Consider the following 24,086-nt stretch of genomic DNA (forward strand, 5'->3'; position numbering starts at 1 on the left):
TCATGGTAATGCCTCCCACTTTAACCTTCATTAACACCATTTTCTATTCCAAGGTTTGCTCCTTGCCCAAATCGTAATACATTGTGATTCCATTCCTGAAATAGCCATCTATATTTATTCAGACGCCCTCTGGTGAAGGCCACCACTGTCACCCTGACTCCCCTCTCCCTGCGATGGGTCATTGACCTCTGTTCTAAATTTTTTTTCAGAATGTCTGTTCCTCCATTAATCTACTGTTCACCAGTAGCAGCAGGTGGGAACAGCTCTGACATCACACACACAAATGCAGGGCTGACTTATTTGGGCAGGCCTCTGCTGTATCATCACTCAAATCCTTGGAGCATTGATTTACCAAAGAAGTGTCTGATTGCAGGAGAAAGCAAGGGTGTAAAATGATTCAAGGGAACCGGGAGAGCCCTTTGCGAAATCATGTTTGCAGATGGATTTAAGTCAAGAGTGAAATGCAAGGCTCATTTTTCATATTGAATTTAATCACCTTAAGCAATAGGATGTTTACGCACTTAGAAAAGGGTATGGCATGAGGGCGCCAGTATAAATCACTGAGTTGAAGAGGCAACCCATATGCCAAAAGACTACTGTAGGGGCCCAGGCCTCCCTAGGGCCATATCCTGCATATTGATCTTCTTCTTTTCTTTCCCTCTTTTTCTGTTCACTCTTCTTTTAAATTTCAACAGAACAGTAAAAACAAATCTTTTTTTTATGTTAAAATTGCAGCATATTTTTTAGCACTTAATCTTAGTAACATATTTATATGAACTATCAAAATATCCTTAATAAAAGTATAAATCTTGCTCACTTAATTGCAAAAAGTTAAAAAATTCCTTACTTCAGCGGTTGCTGATTATAATGAGTATTTGCATGTTTATTGGCTCATAGTCAAATACTCCATAAATGGAAATGACTAGAATTCATTTTACATTTTCAGGTTGGGCACAGTCCTTAACACTATCGCCTCACAGCAAGGGGGTCCTGGGTTTGAATCCGGCTGCCAGTGTGAAGCCTGCGTGGTTCCCTTCATGTACCACAGCTTCCTCCCACAGTCCTAAGATGGGCTTGTTAGATTAATTGGCAATTCAAACATTGGTGTAGCCGTGACCGTCACAGGCTAGCCCTGCAATGGGCTGGCGGACTGTCCAGGGTGTATCCTGGACATTTCCCTTGGGAAATGGGATAGACTCCAGTCCTACTGTGACCTTGATTGGATAAGCAGGAGAAAATAGATGAATGTGCAACCGACATGTGATACTTGTCAATCACAGGTGGTTTGTATATTCCAGATAATCCTCTCTTCTCAAACAGAGTACATTTGAGGTTTTTTTTTTTAATGGATTTTTAAAAAATGTGATATAATCAAACTGAATGCACATTGGATTTCTACAGGACTTCTCTTGAGGTCTCTCATTTGACATCATTCATATATTACTCAAGAATTGTCCACCATCTTGGAAGTGATGCAACCACTGGATGCTGGGGAAACGTGTGTATTCCCTGATTGGCTGGCAGTGGTTCCTGGAAGTTGATGGCTCTTGTTGGATGAAATTGGTTGAAAAGAAGGTGCTTCACCAAAAATCTTCCAGTTGCTAACAGATGGCCACATTGACCAAAGTTTTTAATGTTTATCTGCAAATACATTCTAACTAGCCTAAAAAGTGCAACGCAAACTGCAAATGGAACTTCGCCTTTCGAAACATGTTGGGTGAATCACTGAGGCACAGTGCTAACTTTTAAGGCAAACCGGCTCCATTTGTGGTTTGCTTTACAATTTTCAGTTTTCACAGAAAAACTGAAAATTGTAACTTAGTCCGTCAATTTCATTCAAACTACAACCACAAAAAATACTCAGTAATACGCATCAGTAAGTTAACATTACATAGTGGTCACACATCTGCAAACCCTCAATAGGATGAGAACCCTTTTTGCTATTAGCCCCTAGTGGCCATTAAAAAGAATGCAAGTTTAAGACACTACGTTAGCTTCTGGATTGAGAAACTGCATCTTTTACATAAATTAAATATGGATGTAAACCATTGACAGTACAGTAACATAGGATTTCCATGTTCAACATCTGAACTCTTGGTTAGCATTCCAATATTTGAAATTTAGCAGTAAGGACGACGTCAGGAGAGACTGATAAGTCTTGGATTTTTTCAATCATTTTATTGTTGCCCCCACTGTGTCAAGGAATTAACCTGAATCATCTTGAAGTACAAGTGTTAACCATGTCATGGTAACTCATTGCATTAATGCAAACACACGGGGACAACCAAATTATCCACCACAAACCAGAAGTCAGTCAACTGTAATCTCATAACTTTATTGTCATAAAAAGAAATACATTTCTTACTTAATAAATTAAATAACAAAAATAAAATATACAATAAATTTTTCAAGTTCTTATGAAATGATTCCTGACATATTCGGTGAGGGTGTAGATGTTTAAAAAAAAAAAAAAAAAAATCCACATTCAGCATCACAGCTTACATCAAGACACCATGCGATGTGCATGTCAATAAAAATAAAGTACTGCATACATGACATTTTACGCTATAATAAAAAGGGGCAACGCATAAATTACTGTAAAACCTTAAAAATAGGCCACTGTAAAAATATGACATTTAATTTAAATCAAGAGGTTACAGCCTCACAGATGACTCAGTTGCACCTTCCCGTTAAGAGAAACCTACAGACCAACTCAAAACACGTTCACATGAGCCAAACGCACCAAATGAAACAAATGCTTGTTTCCAGGCAGTCTGCTTAATCAGCAGGTCACATTTCCTTCACAGAGGCTTTTATAAAAACAGTGTCATGATGATAAGCACTCATGATCCTGCTGAAGGAAACTGAGAACACTCCAATACTTATTATGGAGTGACCTACTCGCCAAACAAGTCATATGCATGCTTAACATGCTCACACATATTGGTAGGAACTTCAGAGAAAAATAACCTGATAGCCAGCTGAGTGAGATGAATGAAACGCTTTTCAGCCTCCATTTTGGAACAAGGTGTAATTCACTTGAGGAAGCATCAGTGCCCAAGTCATTCTGGTGCAATGCCACAAGCAAAGCAGTCATACAGTAACATGAAAAATGTGAACACAGGAACTCTTAAAAGTGAAATGGTGCAAATGTGGTGCCACAAAAAAAGAAATGCAAATGTTGTGAAACTGAAAATCTGTCAACAGAAAAAATATATATATATATCTAGCATGATATCTAGGGTGATTCGGAAGCAATGAAATGACTAAAAACTGTAAGAATTAAGTGCCTTTCTATGAATTTGTGACATTAACATATAAGGGAATTTAAAATGTGGCTAATGATACTCACAAGTATCAGACAGCATTCTGTCTATTTGGAGGCACTGTCCCATCTCTAGGGCAGGCAGTGTGGAGTAGAGACTGGAAACGAGGGCAGTGAGCCAAGTCATGGGTGAAATAACTCAAATAGGTGCAACATTCCTTGAATCTTGAGCCTACTCGCACCCTTGTGTCTCTGTATGACTGTTTTACATGCACATGAAATACTGCATTCGGGGCTTCTATTTGCAAATGTGTAAATGAAAAATAGAGCTAGGTTTTTGGTCCTTGAATGAGAAAACCTATTAAAGAAAAAGGTAACTTGTGCAGTGAATGCATTCAGCATTCGAGCCTCTCTAGAGTCGAGGCTTGTGTATTTGACATCCTGGCTCCGTCAGACACTATGACTCCCCTGTTATATAAGCCTGCATATGGCTTTGCCTGTGGAGGTGGAATGGGTGGGGGAGTCTGCCCTTAAGCCAGAGCCTCCCCTGAACTGCATCATGTGAACAGTGACTAAAACTGGCAATTGTGAACACATGCACTTGTGACTTTGTGAGACAGAGAGCGATGCTTTCAGGGGAAGAAAGTGGTCGAGTCTGTGGATGCGTGCTGAAAATGAGTGTGAAGGTGTGTCTGAGAGGTACAATGTGACAGGCTTAACCACGTGGTGTGTGTGTGTGTGTTTTTAAGAGAGGTCCCCTACACTGCAGAGTTAGAATCTCTCTTTGTGGTCAGAGGGCAACTATGTTGTTCCTGTGGTTGGGGAAGCAGAACAGTGAGTTTGAGGGGTCGTCACAGTCGTTTGGCAGCTCCGCGTCTGCTGCTGCCAGTGGATTCCTGCTAATGACCAATTCCAGGCTGTCTCCGGCCTCCATAATTAAGGGCACAGTTAGACAACAGTCCAAGTCCCTGGTCCTTACACGGTTCACCTGGGAAATGACAACCAGTTCTTTTACTATTCAGTACACACTTCTTGTCCCTGAAAGAGTCATTTGGCATTAAAGAGCCCTTAGAAGCCTAGGTTTTGTGCTTTAATGGAAAGAATTTCATTTACTTTAATTTTACATTCCTAGAAGTGACGGTCTCATTTTAGCAACCATTTCCAAGTAGGTTTTACTTCTACACAAATAGTAAATACAAACCTAAAGCCTAAGATAATCTACTGAAGCTCAAACAGAGTATCAGAACAGGTAAGAAAGGGGATTTAAATGACTTTGAACCTGATGGGGTGGCTTGAGTATCTCAGAAACCATTGATCCCATTGCGCCATCTCCACTGGGGTTTACAGTGGATGGTCGACAGGGGGGGAAAAAAATAATAATCTTGGAGCTGATTAAGCGCACAAATAGGTTGTGCGCTCTTCCTCTCTCTATGACTATTGGTAATATTTCAGTCAAGTGTTGCACAGATTATCCAGATTAGACATTAATTCAATTCAGTTTTACTTATATAGTGCTTAAATAAAGACCATGCAATAGTAGGGAGGAGACCCCAACAATTAAAAAAAAAAAACAACAACTTTGTTTTAACAGGAAGAAACCTCCAGCAGAACCAGGTTCAGGGTAGGACAGCCATCTGCTGCAACTGGTTGGGGAAGAGGGGCGGGAGATGAGATAAAAAAAATACTGTGGACTCACTGTGGACGAGAGCTATGATTTAATAAAAACAACTAATGATGAAATGCAAAGTGGTGTATAAACAGTAGTAACAGAGTAAAGAGGAAACACTCAGTGGGAAGCCCTTAGGAGCCTAAGTCTTTTGCAGTGTAACTGAGGTAGGTTTCAGGGTGACCTCATCCACCCCTAATGTAAAGTGGTTTCCACGTCTCCCAAATCCAAACAGAGCTGGTTCCACAGAAGGCAGGCCTAAAAGCTGAAGGCTCTGCCTCCCATTCTACTTTTAAATACCCCAGCAACTATAAGCACTATTGCTGTGAAATAACACTAGATCTTTAGGATAAAATGGGAGTATTTGTGACCTTGCATTTGTGGAGAAAGATTATAAGTTTAATTCTGAATTTAATATGAAGATGAGCTTTTTTTTTTTTTCCTCCCAAATATTAGTCTTGAACAGCATATCCTCATCCAAAACAACTTCAGGATTCCTCACAGTGTTACTGGAGGTCAAAGTAATGCCACGTCATGTTTCTAATCCCAAGAGTGATACTTTCAGATGAATTAGGACTGTCTGTGTCTTTGGCTAGTCAATAAGCTGGAGTGAAAAATTGCTGGCACTCCTCTGTGGCCCATGCTTTGATTCGACAGTGATTCACTTAAGCCAGTGGTTCTTAACCTTTGAGGTACCGAACCCCACCAGTTTCATATGCGCATTCACTGAACCCCTCTTTAGTGAAAAATAAAATATGATTTTTTTTCAAATTCAAGACATAGATATGTTTTTTACTGGTGCACAAAATGAGCTGTGCATGTCACGGTGGAGGCTTTGCCAAACCCCTGAGACCGACTCACCGAAACCCCTAGGGTTCGATCGAACCCAGGTTAAGAACCACTGACTTAAGCATATTCACCTTGCTATGAATTTGTCGTTTGGAAATGGAAGCAGACATGGTCGCTATGGAGGGTTTTGGGGGCATGACAGGAAGAGAGAAGTTTCAGAGAGGGGTGCAGGACTGAATAATCAAGGTGTATCCAACAACACAGCTGGAGAGTGTAAATGAAACGTCTCAGTGTTCTCACCAAACTTGCTGCAAAAACACAAAAAACAAATGCGTTTTCCAGCATGTGAAACTTTTTTTTTTTTTTTTTTTTTTTTTTTTAAAGGCAAACAGTACCTGAAGAATGCGGTCAAAAGGCTTCAACCCCGCTTGGTCAGCTGGGCCATCAGGCCGGATCATATTCACGTAGACACCCTTTTCCAGCAGCCCGTCTGACACACTGAAACCAAAGTCACGGCTTTCACGATCCTTTCTTATAGTCACCTATAAACAGAGAAATTGCAGTCATAGATAAAACATTCTTCAGCATTTGGAACCTTTTCCCTCATTGGCTTTGAAAGACGTACTCCAGCTATATTTTTTTGTAAAGAAAAATAAAACGCTAGAAAAATATTTGTATGCCTTTAGGTGAAGCAGAGGTAACGACCCTGACCATCAACAGGACATCCCCCCCCCACCACCACCCAAACAAACAACTCAGGTCTGACATTGACGGTTGAGTCATAGGGTGACTTTGACAAGAGTGTCTGAATGAAACACGGAAAAGCTATCGTTTCTTGGTGATCACTTCTCTGGAAAACGTTTTGCAAGATATTTTGGTACTTGGCATTAGGCACTGCCTTTCAAAGAGTTAGATGAGATCATTTTCTGTTTGTACATAATGCTAAACTAAGCAACCGGACACCCGGCAGTAGCTTAAGAATGGAAACTAGGTTAAACAGCTGACCTGGCTCTGGACTGTACATTGTGTCTTTTATTGTGTCCACTCCCTGTGTAAAGACTAAATAATTACAATGCCCACAGCCACATGCCTCTTTGTTTCTCTCTTAATTTCCATGTTCCCTAAAACAAGGTCAGCAGCTTTAACCATAACGAAATAAAGCAGGTTTAAGCTGGTACTTGGTGATTTTTCCACGATAGCATATAGGTTGTGTCAACTAAAAATATTGTTAATTTCCACACTGCAGGACTGACGCCCTCCATTACTCCCAGTCATGGTGTGATGCACAGATGACGCCAAACAGACTTTTCAGTGGGCGTGTAGTCACACGTTTCACAGATGCTCAGGTAATGCGTCACATGAATTTGTCTCAACAGCAAGTCCCGACTGGTTAGTTACCTCTTCGTTCAGGGTAGTGTAAGTCACGTAAAAGAGATAAACACACATTACATCACGATTCCTACAGAACATGCTGTTTGTGCCATGTTCATCAAGTGTGTGTGCACTGGCAGGCGTATTACTACAGCTCGAGTTTAGAACCTGCAAATCAGGTACATGCAAGATACCAATGTAGGTATTTATTTTGTAAATGCAAAGTCTTTGATATACTGTATTTAAACTTTTATTTTTGTGAAAAATTGTCTCATGTACCAGAACGTGTGATGAGATATCCAAAGTTAGAGTAGCTGATCTCTCACATACAACCCAAACTCCACAAATTTTGGGATGCTGTGCGAAATGCAAATGAAAGCAGAATGCAATGATTTGCAAATCTCACAAACCTGTATTTTATTCACAGAGGATACAAAACATTTCTAATGTTTAAACATTTTACAATTTCACGAAAATTAGCAATTTTGTTGCCATTTTATTATGATGGCAACAAGTGTCAAAACTTTCGATGGGGCAAGAAAGGCTGGGACGAAAACGACAACAACAACACGAGAGACACACACACACACACAGGCAACCTGTAATTACTGTACAGCTTTAAGAATACACTTTTTTTCTAATGAAATAATTATTTTGTGACCCTTTTTTTCACCTTGTGCAGTGCCAGAGCTGTAGGGAGCAAATTTTCAGAGTTGTCGCCTTTGACCCTGGATGAAACCTCTCCGACTCCAGTTGACATGTTCAGTTTGCTTTTGTTTATAGTTTCTCCATGGCTTCCTTCCCTCTTGATTGGACTTATTTCAGAGGGAAACACTGAGTCTTCATTTGTTTTGGTCTCATCTAGGTACAGACTAAGAGCGCTACCTGTCATGGATGCCTGAAAGACAAGAGAGGGATTGTTAGAGCATTTTTGTTTTAAAAAATAAATTTATAAGGAAGAAAGACTTTCATTTAGATTCACACACATAGATTAGAGGCCAAGGCATTGTGCAAAAGCCTTCTGCAGTCAGCATGGCAGCAGGTGCCCAGCTTGCCTTGTCAGATTTAATAACAGATTATAGCGATGATGGTTATCATAATGCTTCATCTGGCATGTTCATTTAGGCCAACACAAGTCTGAGAGCACACAAGTAGGACAAAGCTAGAGAGGAAACCGAAACAGAAGGGGGATGGAGATAATGGGCGGGCCTACCTCCAGCTCCCTGAGAATCTCCGACTGGCCGCAGGTCTCGAGGTCCTGCAGAGCCTGGGACCAGAAGCTGTCATCCTGGTTCAGGGTGCCATGGCAACGAGGGGGGCTGACAAATCTATGACAATGCAGGAACCAAAGCATGAGAGCAGTCCTGCAGTCTGGATGTTGGTGCTGCATACAAAGGCAGCATGGGAAATGCAGTTTGTTTTGTTTTGGGGGCTGCAAAGCTGAAGAGTCTTTCTGAGAATCTCTCAGGACCACAGTGAGGGTTTAATGTAAAATCTTTCTCTTGTAACAGCTCAAAAGCTGCAGGAGTCCATTAGATTAAGATAAAGACTTCAAATTCACAAAGTGACGTCACCCCCCAAAAAAGCAGGAAATCTAAAGCACATGACATAAAAGTTCAGGGGGGAAAAAAAAAGAAAAAAAGAAGAAGAAGTGTGACGAGACAGATAAGGCTGATCCTTGGGCTCTTTGGGTGTTTTTCTGAGGAAACGTTTTTTTGTATGTGGACAAGGGGTGACAGGAAAAGATGTACACATGTGAAACACCAAAGAGCTTGTGGGCAGTTAGTAAAGCAGATGAGAGAGAGAATACCTGAGAAAGAAGAGAAAAGGACAGTTTGGAAAAAGCACAAAAACATGAAGGCATACAACACAAAATGACAAAATAATTCAGAATGCACTTTTGCCAGTGACCTTAACGATCAGGGAAAGGAGAGTTTCTCCATCACAGGAGAGTTTGCTTATGCAACATATTATTGAATTAAGAAAACCACTTAAAGCTAAACTGACAAAGATGTTGGAAACAAGAAGCCACCAAGGTGTGACCACGCAGGCACAACAGCAAAAACAACTGCACGTCTGACAGATGAGGTGGGTTTGGGTGTTGTCCATGTTATTGAATAATGATATTTGAGCTGCAACCTGACAAACTGCACACACAAAGCCAGTCCTGACAGATTCATCCAGTTAAAAATACAGATTTTTTAATTTTATTTGCCAATACTGTGTTTAATGCTGTCCCTGTTCAACTGCACCAACATCACCCACCATTAGACATTGTTACGTAATCTAACATTTGATTAGTTCAGCCAGTTGCAATATAGAAATTATTTACTGAAGCTTTCCAGACCTGTCTGTACAGGGGAACAACCCTGGCATCTGATTTAATATGTGGTGTGTTAAACCATAGGGTAAGAAAAAAAATGCACAGAATATAAGCTGAGAATGAATCCCCTCTCTAGGTGTACAGTTCCAATCACATTTAAAGAAATGCTTGATTGCTCATAAGTGGAGTAAACACAGTATCCCAACATTGACAAATTCAAATTGGTAAGATTTCATACAGACTTGTTAAAAGGTATTATAAACCTGAGATTTGGTGGTAGCATGATCTTGCCAAGTTTTCACCAAACTAAATGTCTGGGATGGACCTCAGGGCCTCTGCACTTACCCAGGTATCTTGTCCCACTCATCCTCTGTGAATCTCCCATCATACAATGAGGTGTGGTGGACTAGGCCTGCAGAACTGGAAGTGGTTTGGCTCCTGTGTTTTGTGCGCCTCCACTCATTTGGGTTGAGCAGTATATCGGATCCTTTGTGAAGATATGTCCCTAAATGAAGAAAAAAAAAAAATCTCATTAGATGTGCAGGAGAATATGGTTAACTGAAGACGGCTCGTGAAAATTAGATCTCACCTTGGCTACTGTAGCCTGCATCAAACCCCGAGCTATCCCAGGAGCTCATGGCAGAGTCTATACTGGGTACAGTGGCAGAGTAGAGCTCTGAGTGTTTACTGGTCTTCTGGGAGTCTGTCAGGTCATCCTCTGTGTCGCTCAAAAATGCAGCTTCTCTTTCTAAAGGCCGCCGGCCGTCAGACTCTGGGAATGAACAGCGAGCTGACATGAAACAAGATGTGCACTTTTTCACACCACCTGAGTAAAACACTGCAACACTTCCACAGCAGAAGCATTTTTCTGCCTTTTGTGTCCCTCATCTCTTAATTTCTTTGCCTACAAGGTGTTTTGTAACAATTTGAAAAGAATTTGCTTTACTCAAAGAGTGACTTTAAAAGCGCCAGAACTTTTTTTTTTTTTTTTAAATAAAGGACCTACTTAGGAATAATGTCTCAGATCCATAAAATGATTAAAGTAAAATTTGATTCATTCTCTTCCCCCAACAATGAAAAACAAATGAAAAAATATATACGATCAGCTTGTTTCTTGATCTTGAGGGTGACTGACTCCCCGGCCATCTGCAGGAGATGAATGGCCTCACTCAGTGGCTTTCCTTTCAGGCTGACACCATTGATGGCTAGGACTCGGTCCCCTATATGGATGGCTCCAGTCCTGCAGATTTAGAAGAGCAGATGAAGCAGAGCTCTACCAGACAGTACCAACAGAGAAGGCCAGGAGAGCTGTCAGGCTGCCAGCATGCTGACCCAGACAGAAACAAAGAGGCTTCTTGTTACAGGAAAAAAAAAAAACTAGCCAGCCATTGTTTACTGTCTCATTTATTAGGGGGAAAAAAAGAGAGGCACACTCAAGAGATGACCTGGCTTAAGGTCAATGCAGCACCATTTTCTTGTACTACTACCTTGAACCCCGCCTGCAGCTCCACATGTCACACCCTGCCCTTCACTCACCTCTCAGCCAGGCCTTTCTTGGTGAGGCCAGAAATGACGATGGGATCAAAGGGCTCCTCTGTGCCAGAAATGGTGATGCCCAGTGGTCCGTTGTATCTCTTCAACTCAACTGTGTAGATTATGGAGCCTGACATTTCCAACTCATCTACAGCACGCAAGGACAGAGGATAACGTACACTCAAGATATGAAGACTTACAATAAATTGTATTTAAAAAAAAATAATTAAAGAATGATTGATAATAGGAAGTATTCACATTAAAAATTAAACTGTACAAGATTAGAACTGGAACTTTTCCAGTGTAAGAACCAGTCAGCCAGCACGGGCTCTGGGTATGTCAGATATGAGCTTCTTTTTTTCAGAAATGCACCACAAAAGTTTGAGGTCACTCAATTGTAGTTCATGAAGTGAAACCACATTTTTATGTTTGTTTGCTTTTGTAAATCTAGCATAAAACCGAGCGACAAGTAATGATCCATGAAAATGTGGAACATGAGTTTGAAAGAAATGTTGACACAGGCCAATAAGGTAAAAAGATTAAGATAACTGGCGGAGAAATAACGAATGGCTTTTTTATCTTTTTGGCATGCCTTAAAGGTCTTGATCTTCACCGAGTCACCTCTTCACTGCTGACAAGACTCACTGTCATTTCCTGTGTGGTCAATATTATTGTCACAGATAACAGAAGCAAACTGCTTTTCATTTTAAAGCAATGACATTTCAAAGTGACCCCAAATCTTTAAGAGGTTGGCTGCATGCACCAAAGAGTTTCCTGATCTAGATAAGAGTCAGTTATGTAAAGAACAGTTAGTTTCCGTGGTCATGCGCTGGTTTACACAGTGGGTCGAGTCCTTTCTTATAAACAGGAGCACTTATAATTTTTTTAACCACCCGAGAGGTTTAGAGGGGGACCAACTGACAAATATCTGAGATCAAACCAGGACCCCATTAACAAACCAAACAACTAATGGGATAATCTGGTTTAATCTCGACAGTGTAATGTATTTTAAATGATTCATGTACCAATGTTGTCCTCATCTTTCTGGATTCGGAGTTTGACCATATCTTCTGCTTGTTCCAGGACATGCATCGCGTCTTCCATTGTGCAGTTCTCCAGACGCACCGAGTCGATGGCCAGCAGCCGGTCTCCGGGCTCCAGAGTGCCTGTTCTGCCGGACAAAAGAGCAAGAGGATCCCAACTATTAAACTGGGACCAGTGAGCCACTCCTCCTGACTCACTGTCAGAATCCTATTAGCTTCATGTCTCAGTGGGATCCTTGGGGGTGACCGTAACCTCACCCTCAGCCTACTCAACACTGAGCCCTTCTGAAAGTTGCTGTGGCCTAGTGATCCACTTTTTATACCTCAATCCAATTAGGCTTTTGTTATATAGTGGATAGACAAAATGTAATTTTGTAATGAATAATCCCACCTAAGCCCAGAAAACCTAGATCACCCTGAAGTGTTGAGAAGTTTTAGAAGTTTGACTTCTATTTAAAAAAAAAAAAAAAATCAGTATGACTCAGCCCTGAAAAAGCTGGACTAATAAATCATTCAACATCATGAGTGCAGTATGATGACAGCACATACCTGTGCGCAATGCTTCCTTTCCTGATGTCAGAGATGATGAGGGGCTTGCCAGGTTTTTTACTCGCTGTTAAAACAGAATACATTTTTTTGACATTTCAGGTAGCAAGATATGAAGATTAAAACTAACTAACTAAGCACTTAAGTCTCTTAGTTTCCTTTTCGTTTTGTTGCCCTGTCAATGTTGGCTTCCTGATGTGTCTTTTTGTTGTTTAAAGATGGTTAGAGTAGACAGGGTATTGATGACTGTTGATACAGGCCAGTATTATTCGGAGGTAATGAGGTATGAGCTTCATGCCTTTTTTTCCCCTCTCCTTTTTATGGATCACAGAACATTGATTCACGGAAGAGTTTCAATATGCAAACATTTTGAGCAACACTGCCCCCTTCTGGGTGTCTCGCATTCAATAAACCCACCACTGATGGTGATGCCCAGCTCCATCCCTCGCCGTTTGGGGAGTTTAACGTGGAAGGTGCCGCTGCTGGGAACCACCGACTCTGATTGAGATTTAGAGCAACGTTAAAAGCGAAAACGGAAAAGCTTACACGATTTCACAATATGAAGTTACTGTTCCTGTGCAATACCTGCAACATCAAACTCAATCTCCAGTGTGACCTTGTTAGCCAGAGCAGAGTCTCTGAGCAGCTGATGAGCTTCCTCCAAAGTGCCATCTTCAGTTGGGATCCCATTAATGAACAACAATCTGTCGCCGACCTGCAGCAGCCCACACCTTCACGCAGAAAAATACACAAATACGAAGAGAACAGGTTTTAATTTCACTCTCTGCCTATAACTGTTTGAAAATGATTTTTCTTTAATGAAGTAAGAAAAAAATGGATTAAGTGTGTCGTGTTCTTAAGAGTGTGATAGGTTTTTTGTTTTGTTTTTTTAAACCAGAGAAACCTGAGAACAAATGACAAAATGTCTGCTTTTTAGTTAAAACTAATATAACAGTGCTGAAATAAATCCTCCCTTTATGACAATCTTAAAGGTTCTTTTATTTCCAACGGGAAACAGGAGCTAACGTTATTTTAAACAGGACAAATCTACAGATGTTGCTTAGACATGGCTGACAATTTCCTTCAACTCAATGAAGGGAAAACACAAGTCTGTTTCTGGCCCTGTCAGATTTGTCCCAAAGGTCACGGGAAATCTAGGTCCTGTTGCCATATTTGCCAAAGTTTCTATGTGAAACCTAACCTTTGGGTAACCTTTGACTTAGCCTTCACTCTGGATGCTAACATTAAATTTCAGGTTTGCTCCTGTTTTTAAATCACTTCAAATGTGTTGCCATTGTGTCACACTAATCACATCATTGTTTGTCTTAAAATGTGTCATTTCAGCAGGATGTTCAGAAGGCTCGTGCGAGGCTTCTAACCAAGTCTGCTAATTCAGGTCCAGCGGATCCCCATTAACTTCAGTGTTCACTTTAATAATCTGGTTTTTACTTGTAGAGCTCTGCATGTAGAAGCACCAATCATACATCAATACATCCCCAGGAGGTGCCTGAGGTCATGTGATCACAGCATGCTGGCTGTGCAGGATATACGGTTGAGACGTAAAGAAGAGTTTTACCTCCAGACGCAGGATCTCTGAGCCTGAAATCAGTAGACTCAGTGGTCTCTTTCAAAAAGTAGCTTAAAAACTCGTCTTTTTAAACTTGCTTTAAAAAGCACTTTATGATATTCATCTTGTAAGTTGCTATATAAGTAAAAATATAAATAAGAATTCTTTGTTTTATTGTCTTATAAAATTATTACAGATGTTGATTCAAGTTTATAGTCATCAGGTATCATTTTTACCATTGTCCCATTCATTTTCATTGAATGGAGGTTACAGTGAATCCCAAACACCAAAATCTAAAGTAATCTAAAGCATGCTTTTAACATAAGCAAGGCACGTTTGAAACTCTGATGAGCCACACTGTGTCATCTACTTTAACACCACATGTCAAATAGTGTGAATGTTTAAAATGCCATCTATAACATGAAACGCAGCCCTGAGGCTCGACATGAACACATTTACCAAACTGACCTTTCGTGAACTTTAAAATTACCTCCGCATGCAAAAATTTATAAAGGAGAAAATAAAATAAAATAACACATTTAAATCGTGAGTTCAAACGCAGAGGCCCTGTCAGCTAATATTAATTCACTAACCACCGCTGCTCATTAACCTTGTGGGGAGGCTGAGACAACAGCATCACAGTCAGATGCTGTACTTGAGTCACTCCTGTCCAACTGCTGCTGGACTAATCATGTTACAACACCCAGGGGAGGCGGCCCTGCACCGCCAGCAGACACCATCATTAATCTTGCACCACAACAACAATAGATAGGCCTACTACAAGCTGGCCACATTTGAGCTGCGTGTTAATTAGACTGCAACACAGAGTCTTGGTCAATACAGAACACAGAGTACTGATATTTGGAGCATTTCATAATTAAAAGGGAATGTTCAGACCAAAATCCAATTTACACATTTCTCCCCTGGTCTGTAAAGCTTTTATCCATCAGCTGTAGCGATGTCTCTCTTCTGCATATAATAGAACTAGACGGCACTTGCCTTGCTGTGCACCATCCCACACTTTTGGACACTACTTAGGTCATTTTCTTGACACAGCTGATTACATCATGGCTGCTGCATTTAAAATGGGGCAGATCAGTGTTGACCATGCACTCATTTTTAGATTTAAAAACCTATTACACTAAGTGACTTTTCCTATTTTAAGAAACAAAAATGCTTAGTAGTGTGGCATTTTGTTATGGTGCCAATCCACTATAAAGTAGAATATACAGTGGGCACTATATAGGCAGCTATTTAGTTACACAGCTGTAAAGTAATGTAAATATTAATGGTTGAATCCTCAGCAGCGCTGCAATCTTGGCCGGCCACACGTCTCTTTTTTTGAGTGGAGATTTATGGGATTTTTCACTGAGTGGGTTTGACTTCTGGAAATAGACATTGCTGCTGAGCTGCTGATAGAGTACCACAGGAATTATCAGTTACTACCTTTATATTCAAGGGAAGTGAGAAATGTATGCAGCAATATCTCAAACCAACCAAAAATGTGTAAACTTGATCTGACATGTAATACTACCAACATGACCTTGTTGGTCATTTCAAACCTTGCCAAGATGATGCTCAAAACTCAAATATCTATCTTATAAATTACACTATTTGGACAAAAGTACAGGAGCTGATTGACAATGGAAACTGTGGCTCAGCTTTTGGTGTTTGCCAACTATTCACATAGTTGTTGTTGATCCTGTCAGTGATGGCAAGTATATAAAATCTGAATGCATCCTGTATAGAAATTGAATAGGAGAATTCAGGGGTGATTTTAAACTTCGTCATCTAGATACCAGGCTTTCTTCCCCCACAAATGGCAGGTCATTGTGAATAATTAACAATAAGGCACTCTAGTTCAAGGTGACTGCCTGCATGATATGCGTTTGCTTGTTAGGCGTCTCATTGCGTTACCTCTCAGCTGGGCTGTCGGGCTCAATAAAGCGGATGACCGGGGGAGCGGATAGGGTTTCTGTGGCAAAGACACCTCCCTGCAGCTGGATCCCAAAACCTGTGAGTGGATCCCCCCTCAGGATGACCTCGCTCGTTTCCACATGAAAAACCTGCCCCCCCGGGCCGACAGAGCTCGATGCCAAAGATACTGCGGGAGGAGGATGAGGGAGGGAGGGGACACATCAGAGGCAGACATCAGCAGAGAACTGGCAGATAAATGGTGCAAGAAAGGGATTGTGGGAGACAGGGAGGAGGTTAAGGGGAAAAGACGTGCGCCCACAGAGATGACATGGGAATGGGAAGGGAATGAGTCACTTAATCAGAGTTTACGTCAGTCATGCTTACGTCAGCGATCAGTCAAATCTGTTCACACACACAAACAGGGTGAAACAGTAAAAAGGTTGCTTGCATATTAAAAGCTCAGTTCACTCAAATAACAGAACACTCATTTTGACACTTTACAGCAAACAGCTGCCCCCAGATGACCATAGAGCTGAATCAACAACCCCCTCTCTGTAATCTAAAAGTCCTGCAACAAATTATTAGTTTAGTTGTACCCAATTCATTGGTAAGGTGTATATCTTGTGCTTCTGGAACCAAAAAAAGCTGCACAATCTGATTAAAACAGGTTTAAATAAGAAAATACTTGAACTGAACCAAGCCTTTAATTTAGAGGGGAAAGAGGAAAAAAGAAGGTGGTTTGCTATACATGAGCTCTTGTGGTCCTTCTTTCTGTTCCTCCTCTTGCCGGTGGAGCTGCGAGGGCTGGTGGGAGTGATGGGAAGGACGGGGCAGGGTAGCGTGTTGCTACCCTGGCTGCTGAAGCCTGAGGTGGCTGTGGAGGAAGGGGAGAAGCCACCACTCACCAGAGCTGAAAGGAAACACGTATCAAAAGGCTGGTACAGTAAGCTCTAAATTCATCATCCACAGCAGCACCATTGGAACATGCAACAAAAGAAAGAAACCAGCGTTGGGGTAAACCTCTAGGAAAAAAGATTTAACAATCATGCTGAAGAAAGGGCTCCTGCTGTGGTGTCTTGCCAGCAGCAGTGCTGTCACAAGTGATAACTTACATTTGCAGTGGTCCTGCTGGTTGTGTGGGTGGCTTGGGCTGCTCCATGTCTTGCTGTGGCTGGCATGTGGGGGATGGCAGTAGTTGCCGCTTTGGTCCCAGTGATGATGGTTGCTTTTCTGCACTTTTACTGCAACCAGCGAGGAGGAAAACACACCGACAGAATGAATGAAGCAGCGGCGCGTCTCTGTTTTCCACATTTTTAAAAATTCTGCCCATGAAATCACACTTTCATTCCCATGTCTAAATTTATACCACACCACACAGAGCCTGGAAGGATCATTCAGAGCAGAGTAATTGATATTTAATGTGTTCATCATGGCACGCTAGATTAAATCCTGTGGTTTAATGTATTTTGTTGAGCATCTGAAAATCAGTTTGACATACGCCGCTCTATGAGAAGCAATCTACAATCTAAAATGAAATCCTTACTCTTAGTAGCAAGCTGCCAAAGGGATGATTTCAAGTTGAAGATCATTCTTCTACATTCATTTTCAAAAAAGTCCAAAGGTGCAAAAAGAGAAATCGAACTACTGCTGGACATAGCAAGGAAGTGACGCTAGCTGTGGAACCATGTGGAAGCATGTGGCTTGACCTTGATTGAGTGCAGCTGAAAGCTTGATTGGTGTTAATGTAGGATGCCTGTCTCTGCATCTGATTGTCAGTCTATGTGGTCTGCTGTAATTCTTTTTCTTTTTGGTGTTTCTGTTGAGAAATTAAGCTTGTTGTTTACGCTGAAAGTTATCTTATCCCTCATGCCAGAGCCTGTGTAACACCGAGGTATTCAGTCAAACTGTGTTCATGAAGCATTCAAAGGAAAGCAGATGACCTGCTGTGTGACACACACCCCAATAATTAACTTTATTTAAACAGATTAACTGGGCTAAATGTGTCAAAAAAATGCTACACGTGACAGTAATCTTTGCTGCTTCGTCTGCAGGCGTCTAATCTCTGACAACTTGCTCTCATAGATGGAGGATTTGCTGGAAACGTGGATGAGTACAGTTGCACTTGAGATGTTGCCATACTCTGAGAATTTGGTTGAACAATACATGCAGGAAAACCTCTGGCCCTTTTCAAGAAACTACTTTCTATCTGACTCAATCAAAAGAGCTGAAAAGCTCTGGCTCGGCTGGCTTATATTAAGCTCACCTAGGGGAATCTCTCCAAGAGATGGTGCTTTCATTCCACACTGGTGGAAAGAAACATTAACGCCTAATTTCTTAGTGGCCGTATCAGTCTTCTTAAATCCCCGGAGCAGATTAGACAAATTGCATCTTATAATCACGTCTTATCCTGGAGGGGGAAGAAGCTGTGAATAAGCTGCGTGCTATCATAACACCACAACGCCTCATTCAAAACCAGATAAATGACTGAACTGAAATTTAATAAGATGTGCCCGTAAATTTATAGGGAAGCGATAGCCTGCTGTGATTTGAGTTGAGATGCCGTATTGATTACAGTTCAAGGATTTCAGCCTTAACAGTATTCATCTATGTCACATGTATTTGCACCGTAGTGATAAACATTAGTAGTGGCAAGATAAGCTACATTTACTCTGCACTTTATTACGATACTCACGTCAGCCAGCTGGAATACATACATAATCTAATATGTAGAATATAGCAGAATATATAATCATTTTCATTAATTCAGTGTGAGATAGGTACCTTTAAAGTAAAATGTCCAAATTCTTTCCTCTGTTTAGAAGATTAAATATATATATATATATATATATATATATATATATATATATATATATATATATATAGATATATATATATATATATATATATATATAGATATATATATATATATATATATATATATATATATATATATATATATATATATATATATATATGAGAAGAGCACTGCAGACCAGACCAAGCAAAAGAAGAGAAAGAAGTGAAATAACTGTGGCTCATTTCCCTTTTGTTGCTTTGTGATTCTTCCAATGGCTACATGTTAAGGAGTCCCTGCAGCTGCTGACCCAGAAATAAGCCTGCAGAACGTGGCAAGAACATGATCTCTGACAGTGAAAGGGTGTGTGTGTGTGTGTGTATTTGTGTGAGGCTTGTTGGTATGCAAAGAGGCAGAGTGTGTACCCAAAGCCAGAGGGATTGTGGCCGTATGCACACACAAACACACGGACTAATTCAGAGTGGATGGAGGAAGTAAGCAGGGAAGCAGTGAGGCTCTTTAGAGCTGTAGGGGAATACACAGAATACATATGGTGAGGACTGCATCTAGGATCCACTGGATTTCCACACAGTGCTGTGGTGATTAAGCGATAGGTCGCTTAATTGAGATTTTTCTGTGTGAATCATTTGCACTGATCTGCACTGAACATTTTTATTGCATTGCATTGATGCACTACTCATCCACATCCACTTAGTCCGTGGAGAATGGCCTGCTTTTTAAGCCAGGCCTCGGTGGCTGTTTGAGTAGTGTTGGCATTGGTTTAGCTTCTTTTTTTATAACCCTGAAAGTTGTTGCTTACCTTGGACTCCTATGTTTAAAAAGCCCAGCTTTACAGCAGAAATACACACATTTACAACCTGGTATAATAACACTTTTATCTAGTTTTATCTTTAGCTCACCTCCAAAGAGTCAAGGTAAAAACAAAGAATTAAAAAACAACTTTATCAGTGGCCAAAATGCCAAACTCAAGGCTTCAAACAGTATTTAGAAACATCACAGCTACTACATGTCCAGTTTTTATGTTTTTTACCACAGATTTTTTTTTACCAGCCACAAAGGTTATTTTCTATCTTTTTTCATTGCCAAACAAGTTCTTGCCTCTTCTTTATCCGTTGCCTGTCTTCCTGGTACTTAATAGTTGTGTCTGCCGGCCTAGAAAGTTTCATTTTCATACATTACCTTAAAGCTGACCTTTATATCCCTGTCTGGGTGTCAGTGACTGGGCTCTAATCAAAGTCATTAGAAGTCTAAGAGCAAACCATGCCTAAGAAGCAAAGCCTGGCTTTAGCCACAGTAACTATGTGATGAATCCTTTTGATCACAGAAACTTAAAGTGTGGCAGCTGGAAATTTCTTTAAAAGCTTATTCTGATTTTACTGTTTTAGATGTCGAGATTCAATATTTTCCTCTTTGTAAAATTCAGTATCTTCTTTGATAGAGATCTAAGCAATTAATGCAATTATATGTTAAAAACAAACACTGTCCATCACCTATTGCAGTCCCGACATAGAAAACCTGTCTCCTGTTTTAATCCGAGACAGCCGCCTCTGTCACTACTGAATCTGGCTCCTATATTTCCTCTTTTCCTCCATAACCGTTAAGAGCCTTTCTCTGCTTTTTTTTGGTGCCACCTGCAGGATGTACCTGTGTCATACGGCCTGATGGGAAGTCTGCTCTGGCTGGCTGGAAGAATCTCCAGTTTGACAATGTCAGAGGTGCTGGCGAGTAGCTGTGCTGCCTCCATCAGAGAGCAGTGCTCTGTGCTGGTCCCGTCTATGGACAGGAGGATGTCACCTACATGCAGCGCTCCACACCTGCAATAGTGAGACAGAGATGGATGGTGTGAGGAAGTTTTCTATCAGGAAGCTGTCTGTTCAGAACTAACATTTGTTTAAAAAGTGAGTTTCACCTTTCCACCACACTGGCTGCTTTTATCTTGTCGATAATAATAACTTGTTTGTTCCTGTAGACTGCCGTGGCGAGGCTGATCCCCAGGCTGGCAGAGGGGCCTTTCACTATCTCCACCAGCAGAGGGCCCGAGGCTTGCTGCACTGCCTCTGAAACCATTCATATAGACAGATATGAGAAATATCAACCAAGTTAATGAATGCATCTAAAGAAATACAAAAAACCCGACTCAGTAATGGATGAACTCACTGTGCTTAGTTTTTTAGTCTTACAGTTGTTAGTTGCTGTGGCACACTTGTTCATTTTATAAATACACACATTATTTTCTTTGTTGTTGTCATTCAGTCACTAGGATTTTGGCTGTCCTCTAAAAAGCGGAGGTTTATAAACGGGATAAAAGCTGGAAATAATATATTTTTTCCCTCAGTTTTTATAATCATATTAATAAGGTCACCAGGACTCTGAGAAATTGGTGCATGCATCCATATCAAGCAGGTTCGACTACCGCAGTGCTCTATTTGCCGGATTATCCAAATCATCAGTGTGGCGACTTCAGCTTGTCCAAAATGCAGCATTTGAATATATAACTCCAGTACTGAAGTCACTTCCTCGGATGCCAGTTTAACACAGAATTCCCTTTAAAGTCCTTCTGTTAGTTCATAAAAGCTCCCAATGCTTTGGCCTTTTACTACATCTCTGACTTGCTCAGTGTAAATAACCCAACTAGAGCTCTCAGGTCATCAGGTGCAGATCTTTTAACTGTTCCCAGAATTAGATCTAAGTGTGCTGAGGGTGCTTTCAGTCGCCGTGGTCCAGTTCCTGGAACATGTTGCCCACTGACCTGAGGTCAATTACAACCGTGTCTACATCCAAAAACAGACTCAAAATCTTTGTGTTGTCACAGACTTACGGTTAATAACCGTGTGTGTCTGTTTGTGTGTTTTGTTTTGTTTTCCCTTATAAAGTTTTATTGTGTTCTTTTTATTACCTTAAGAGATTGTAGAGATCCATATGTTTTTTATACTTTTACCTTATATGGGAAGCACACTGAGTTAACTTGTAATAATATTAATAAAATGTACATTGACATTATTGATAGTTAACAAAGCATTTAGACATTAATATTGTTTGGCAAGTTATATTCCACATGTCTTGATGATAACCACACACACCCCATATTTTAGATACCGTCATGTAGAAGAAGTTAAATATCTCAAGTGACATCTTCTTTGCAGGACAAATGTTGTGACACTTATTGCTCACAATTAAAGTTAAGCACTATTTCAAATAATGAACTTAAATGAATTTTAAAAAGCACAACCAGTGTATTCTGGATTTTAGTGTTTTATTCGTTTCCTAAATGTATTTTTCTTGTAATTGTGAATGCTGTGGCTGGTCGAATCTGGAGCCAGCAGGTCTGAATCCTTAGATTCCACACACAGGATATGTGTGAATATGTGTCAGCTGTCCTTGGTGACCTGCCCTGTTTTGCATAGACCAGTTCAGAGTGTGCAATCTTGAGAATTAGTCACTATGATCAAATCGAGGTTATAATTAGGTTTGTAGTCATGCAGTGGGTTACTGAGCTTAGAGATATAGCTTTCTACTTTTTCCCAACAAAGAGGATGTTTGGTAGAACATCAGTTGTACTGGATTCTGTTTGTGTTCTCAGGCTGACTTATATTTGGTGTTTTTTTGTTGTTTGTTTTCCTTTTTAACTCCATTATTGTTTTAAACTGAGCTTAACAAAATAAAACTGCAATTCCAAACTTCTAGAAATAATGGTGGTACGTACCATTTATTGCATTATAGTCCAACTATAACTCACTTAAAGACACAATATCATGATGGAACACACTAAAGTCAGCGTATGAGCACGACCACAGGCTGTACACAGGCTTTGAACAAGCTCCATTTTTGCAAGTCTGAGAAAATAATCCTCGTGTAATAAAGGTGACTCAACTAAAACCCATTACAAACTGTGGCATGTGACCAAGGGTGAAAGACATGCATTATGGGAAATGTAGAATCCAGGATTTTTTGTGAGCTTTGAAGTCATATCAAAGGTCAGGATATCCTGATATCTGCTGCTTCAACTTATTTATGCAAGCTGTCATTATGAACACTCCAACTCAATAGAAACACTAAATCACTGAAGTGCTTATTTAACCTCATTTAAAACACACAAAAGACAAAAACTAATAACTGATAATGATTAATACTTTGATATTTTATGGGGGAAACATTGTGCTATAACAGCCTTTAGTGTGTGCTTATCTTTACTTATTTTTTGTGCAGCCATAGTGAGAGCTTGGCTCATATTGGCAGGTGCACTCAAGGGGTGGATATTTCTGTGGTCTCACGATCTCATGCCCGCTTTGTGCAGATGATGTAGTTCTGTTGGCTTTATTGAGCAATGACCTCCAGCTCACACCGGGATGATTTGGAGTGTCGGCACCTCTGCGTCTTAAACCACATTTCTCAGCCAAAAAATGGATGGAGTGCCCACTCTGGGTTGGGAACTTCCCCAAACAGATGTGTTTAAGCATCTTGGAGTCCTGATAGATGGATTAGGGCAGTGTCTGTAGTGTAGTGGACTCTGTGCATGTCTGTTGTGGTGAAGAGAGAGTTGAGGTTAAAGTTATGCTGACAATTTACAGGTCAGTCGATGTTCCTGACTGAAAGAATGAGATCACAAATACAAGTGGCAGAAATGAGCTTCCTCCAATAGGGCGAGGAGCTCATAATTTGGGAGGGGCTTAGAGTAGAGCTGCCATTGCTCAGCACTGAAAGGAGCTAGCTAAAGTGGTAGGGGCAGCTTATTTCAATTATTTTATATTTGGGTCAATATGACCCCAACTGGTTTCATCATATAAAAACAGCAAGTGACGTTTACTTCAAATTATTGAAAAGTAAGTCATACCAGAGTGAAATAATGGTATCACAGTTTGTAAGTTCTAATGGCAAAGGCTCTGTCACCTTGGTTTGGTAGCAGAGACCTTAAATAACCTCAGAATAACCAGCATAGTCCCATTCACTATTCACTAAATAAACACCCAGGCATGTAAGGGTTAACAAATCTTTGATGTACTTTAGAGTTTCAAGTCATCTGTAACATAAAAAATAAGGAATTGAATAAACAGTCAGTGTAAATGTGCCAGAACTGGAACAATGTGGTCAGATTTCTTGGTAGCATTTGAAATCTGGACAGCAGAGATCAGAATCAGCTGGAGTCAGTGAAGTGAGATCTCACTTATGTTGGCATAAAGAGCATTACAGTAGGCTACAGCACTCAAGGTGGGAAAAAATAAAAGCATGCATAAGCTTGTGTAAATCAGGAGGC

General features: G+C 40.6%; 1 protein-coding gene across 7 annotated transcripts in view; it reads right to left on the reverse strand.

Annotated features, from left to right (window-relative positions):
• Nucleotides 1–2,310: 2,310 nt before the first annotated feature.
• The window catches only part of grip2a (glutamate receptor interacting protein 2a), a 33,777-nt gene continuing 12,001 nt past the window's right edge, over nt 2,311–24,086 (reverse strand). For 4 of the 7 annotated variants that reach the window (XM_019349775.2, XM_025901761.1, XM_025901763.1 and 1 more), the window contains exons 8-24: nt 20,745–20,892; nt 20,480–20,649; nt 17,133–17,261; nt 16,769–16,930; nt 16,021–16,207; nt 13,122–13,267; nt 12,954–13,034; nt 12,540–12,603; nt 11,973–12,118; nt 10,951–11,095; nt 10,515–10,654; nt 10,004–10,186; nt 9,760–9,919; nt 8,305–8,419; nt 7,765–7,989; nt 6,116–6,262; nt 2,311–4,253 (exon numbers count right to left, since the gene is read on the reverse strand). In XM_019349775.2, the coding sequence (XP_019205320.1) occupies nt 4,056–4,253; nt 6,116–6,262; nt 7,765–7,989; nt 8,305–8,419; nt 9,760–9,919; nt 10,004–10,186; nt 10,515–10,654; nt 10,951–11,095; nt 11,973–12,118; nt 12,540–12,603; nt 12,954–13,034; nt 13,122–13,267; nt 16,021–16,207; nt 16,769–16,930; nt 17,133–17,261; nt 20,480–20,649; nt 20,745–20,892 (2,546 nt within the window). In that variant the 3' untranslated portion in view covers nt 2,311–4,055. Of the gene's footprint in view, nt 4,254–6,115; nt 6,263–7,764; nt 7,990–8,304; nt 8,420–8,505; nt 8,902–9,759; nt 9,920–10,003; nt 10,187–10,514; nt 10,655–10,950; nt 11,096–11,972; nt 12,119–12,539; nt 12,604–12,953; nt 13,035–13,121; nt 13,268–16,020; nt 16,208–16,768; nt 16,931–17,132; nt 17,262–20,479; nt 20,650–20,744; nt 20,893–24,086 lie in introns of those variants that run through there. The other 3 variants (XM_025901762.1, XM_025901765.1, XM_025901766.1) reach the window with 3 other exon arrangements.

Source organism: Oreochromis niloticus, linkage group LG20 (assembly GCF_001858045.2).
Source record: "Oreochromis niloticus isolate F11D_XX linkage group LG20, O_niloticus_UMD_NMBU, whole genome shotgun sequence".
Lineage (NCBI taxonomy): Eukaryota > Metazoa > Chordata > Actinopteri > Cichliformes > Cichlidae > Oreochromis > Oreochromis niloticus.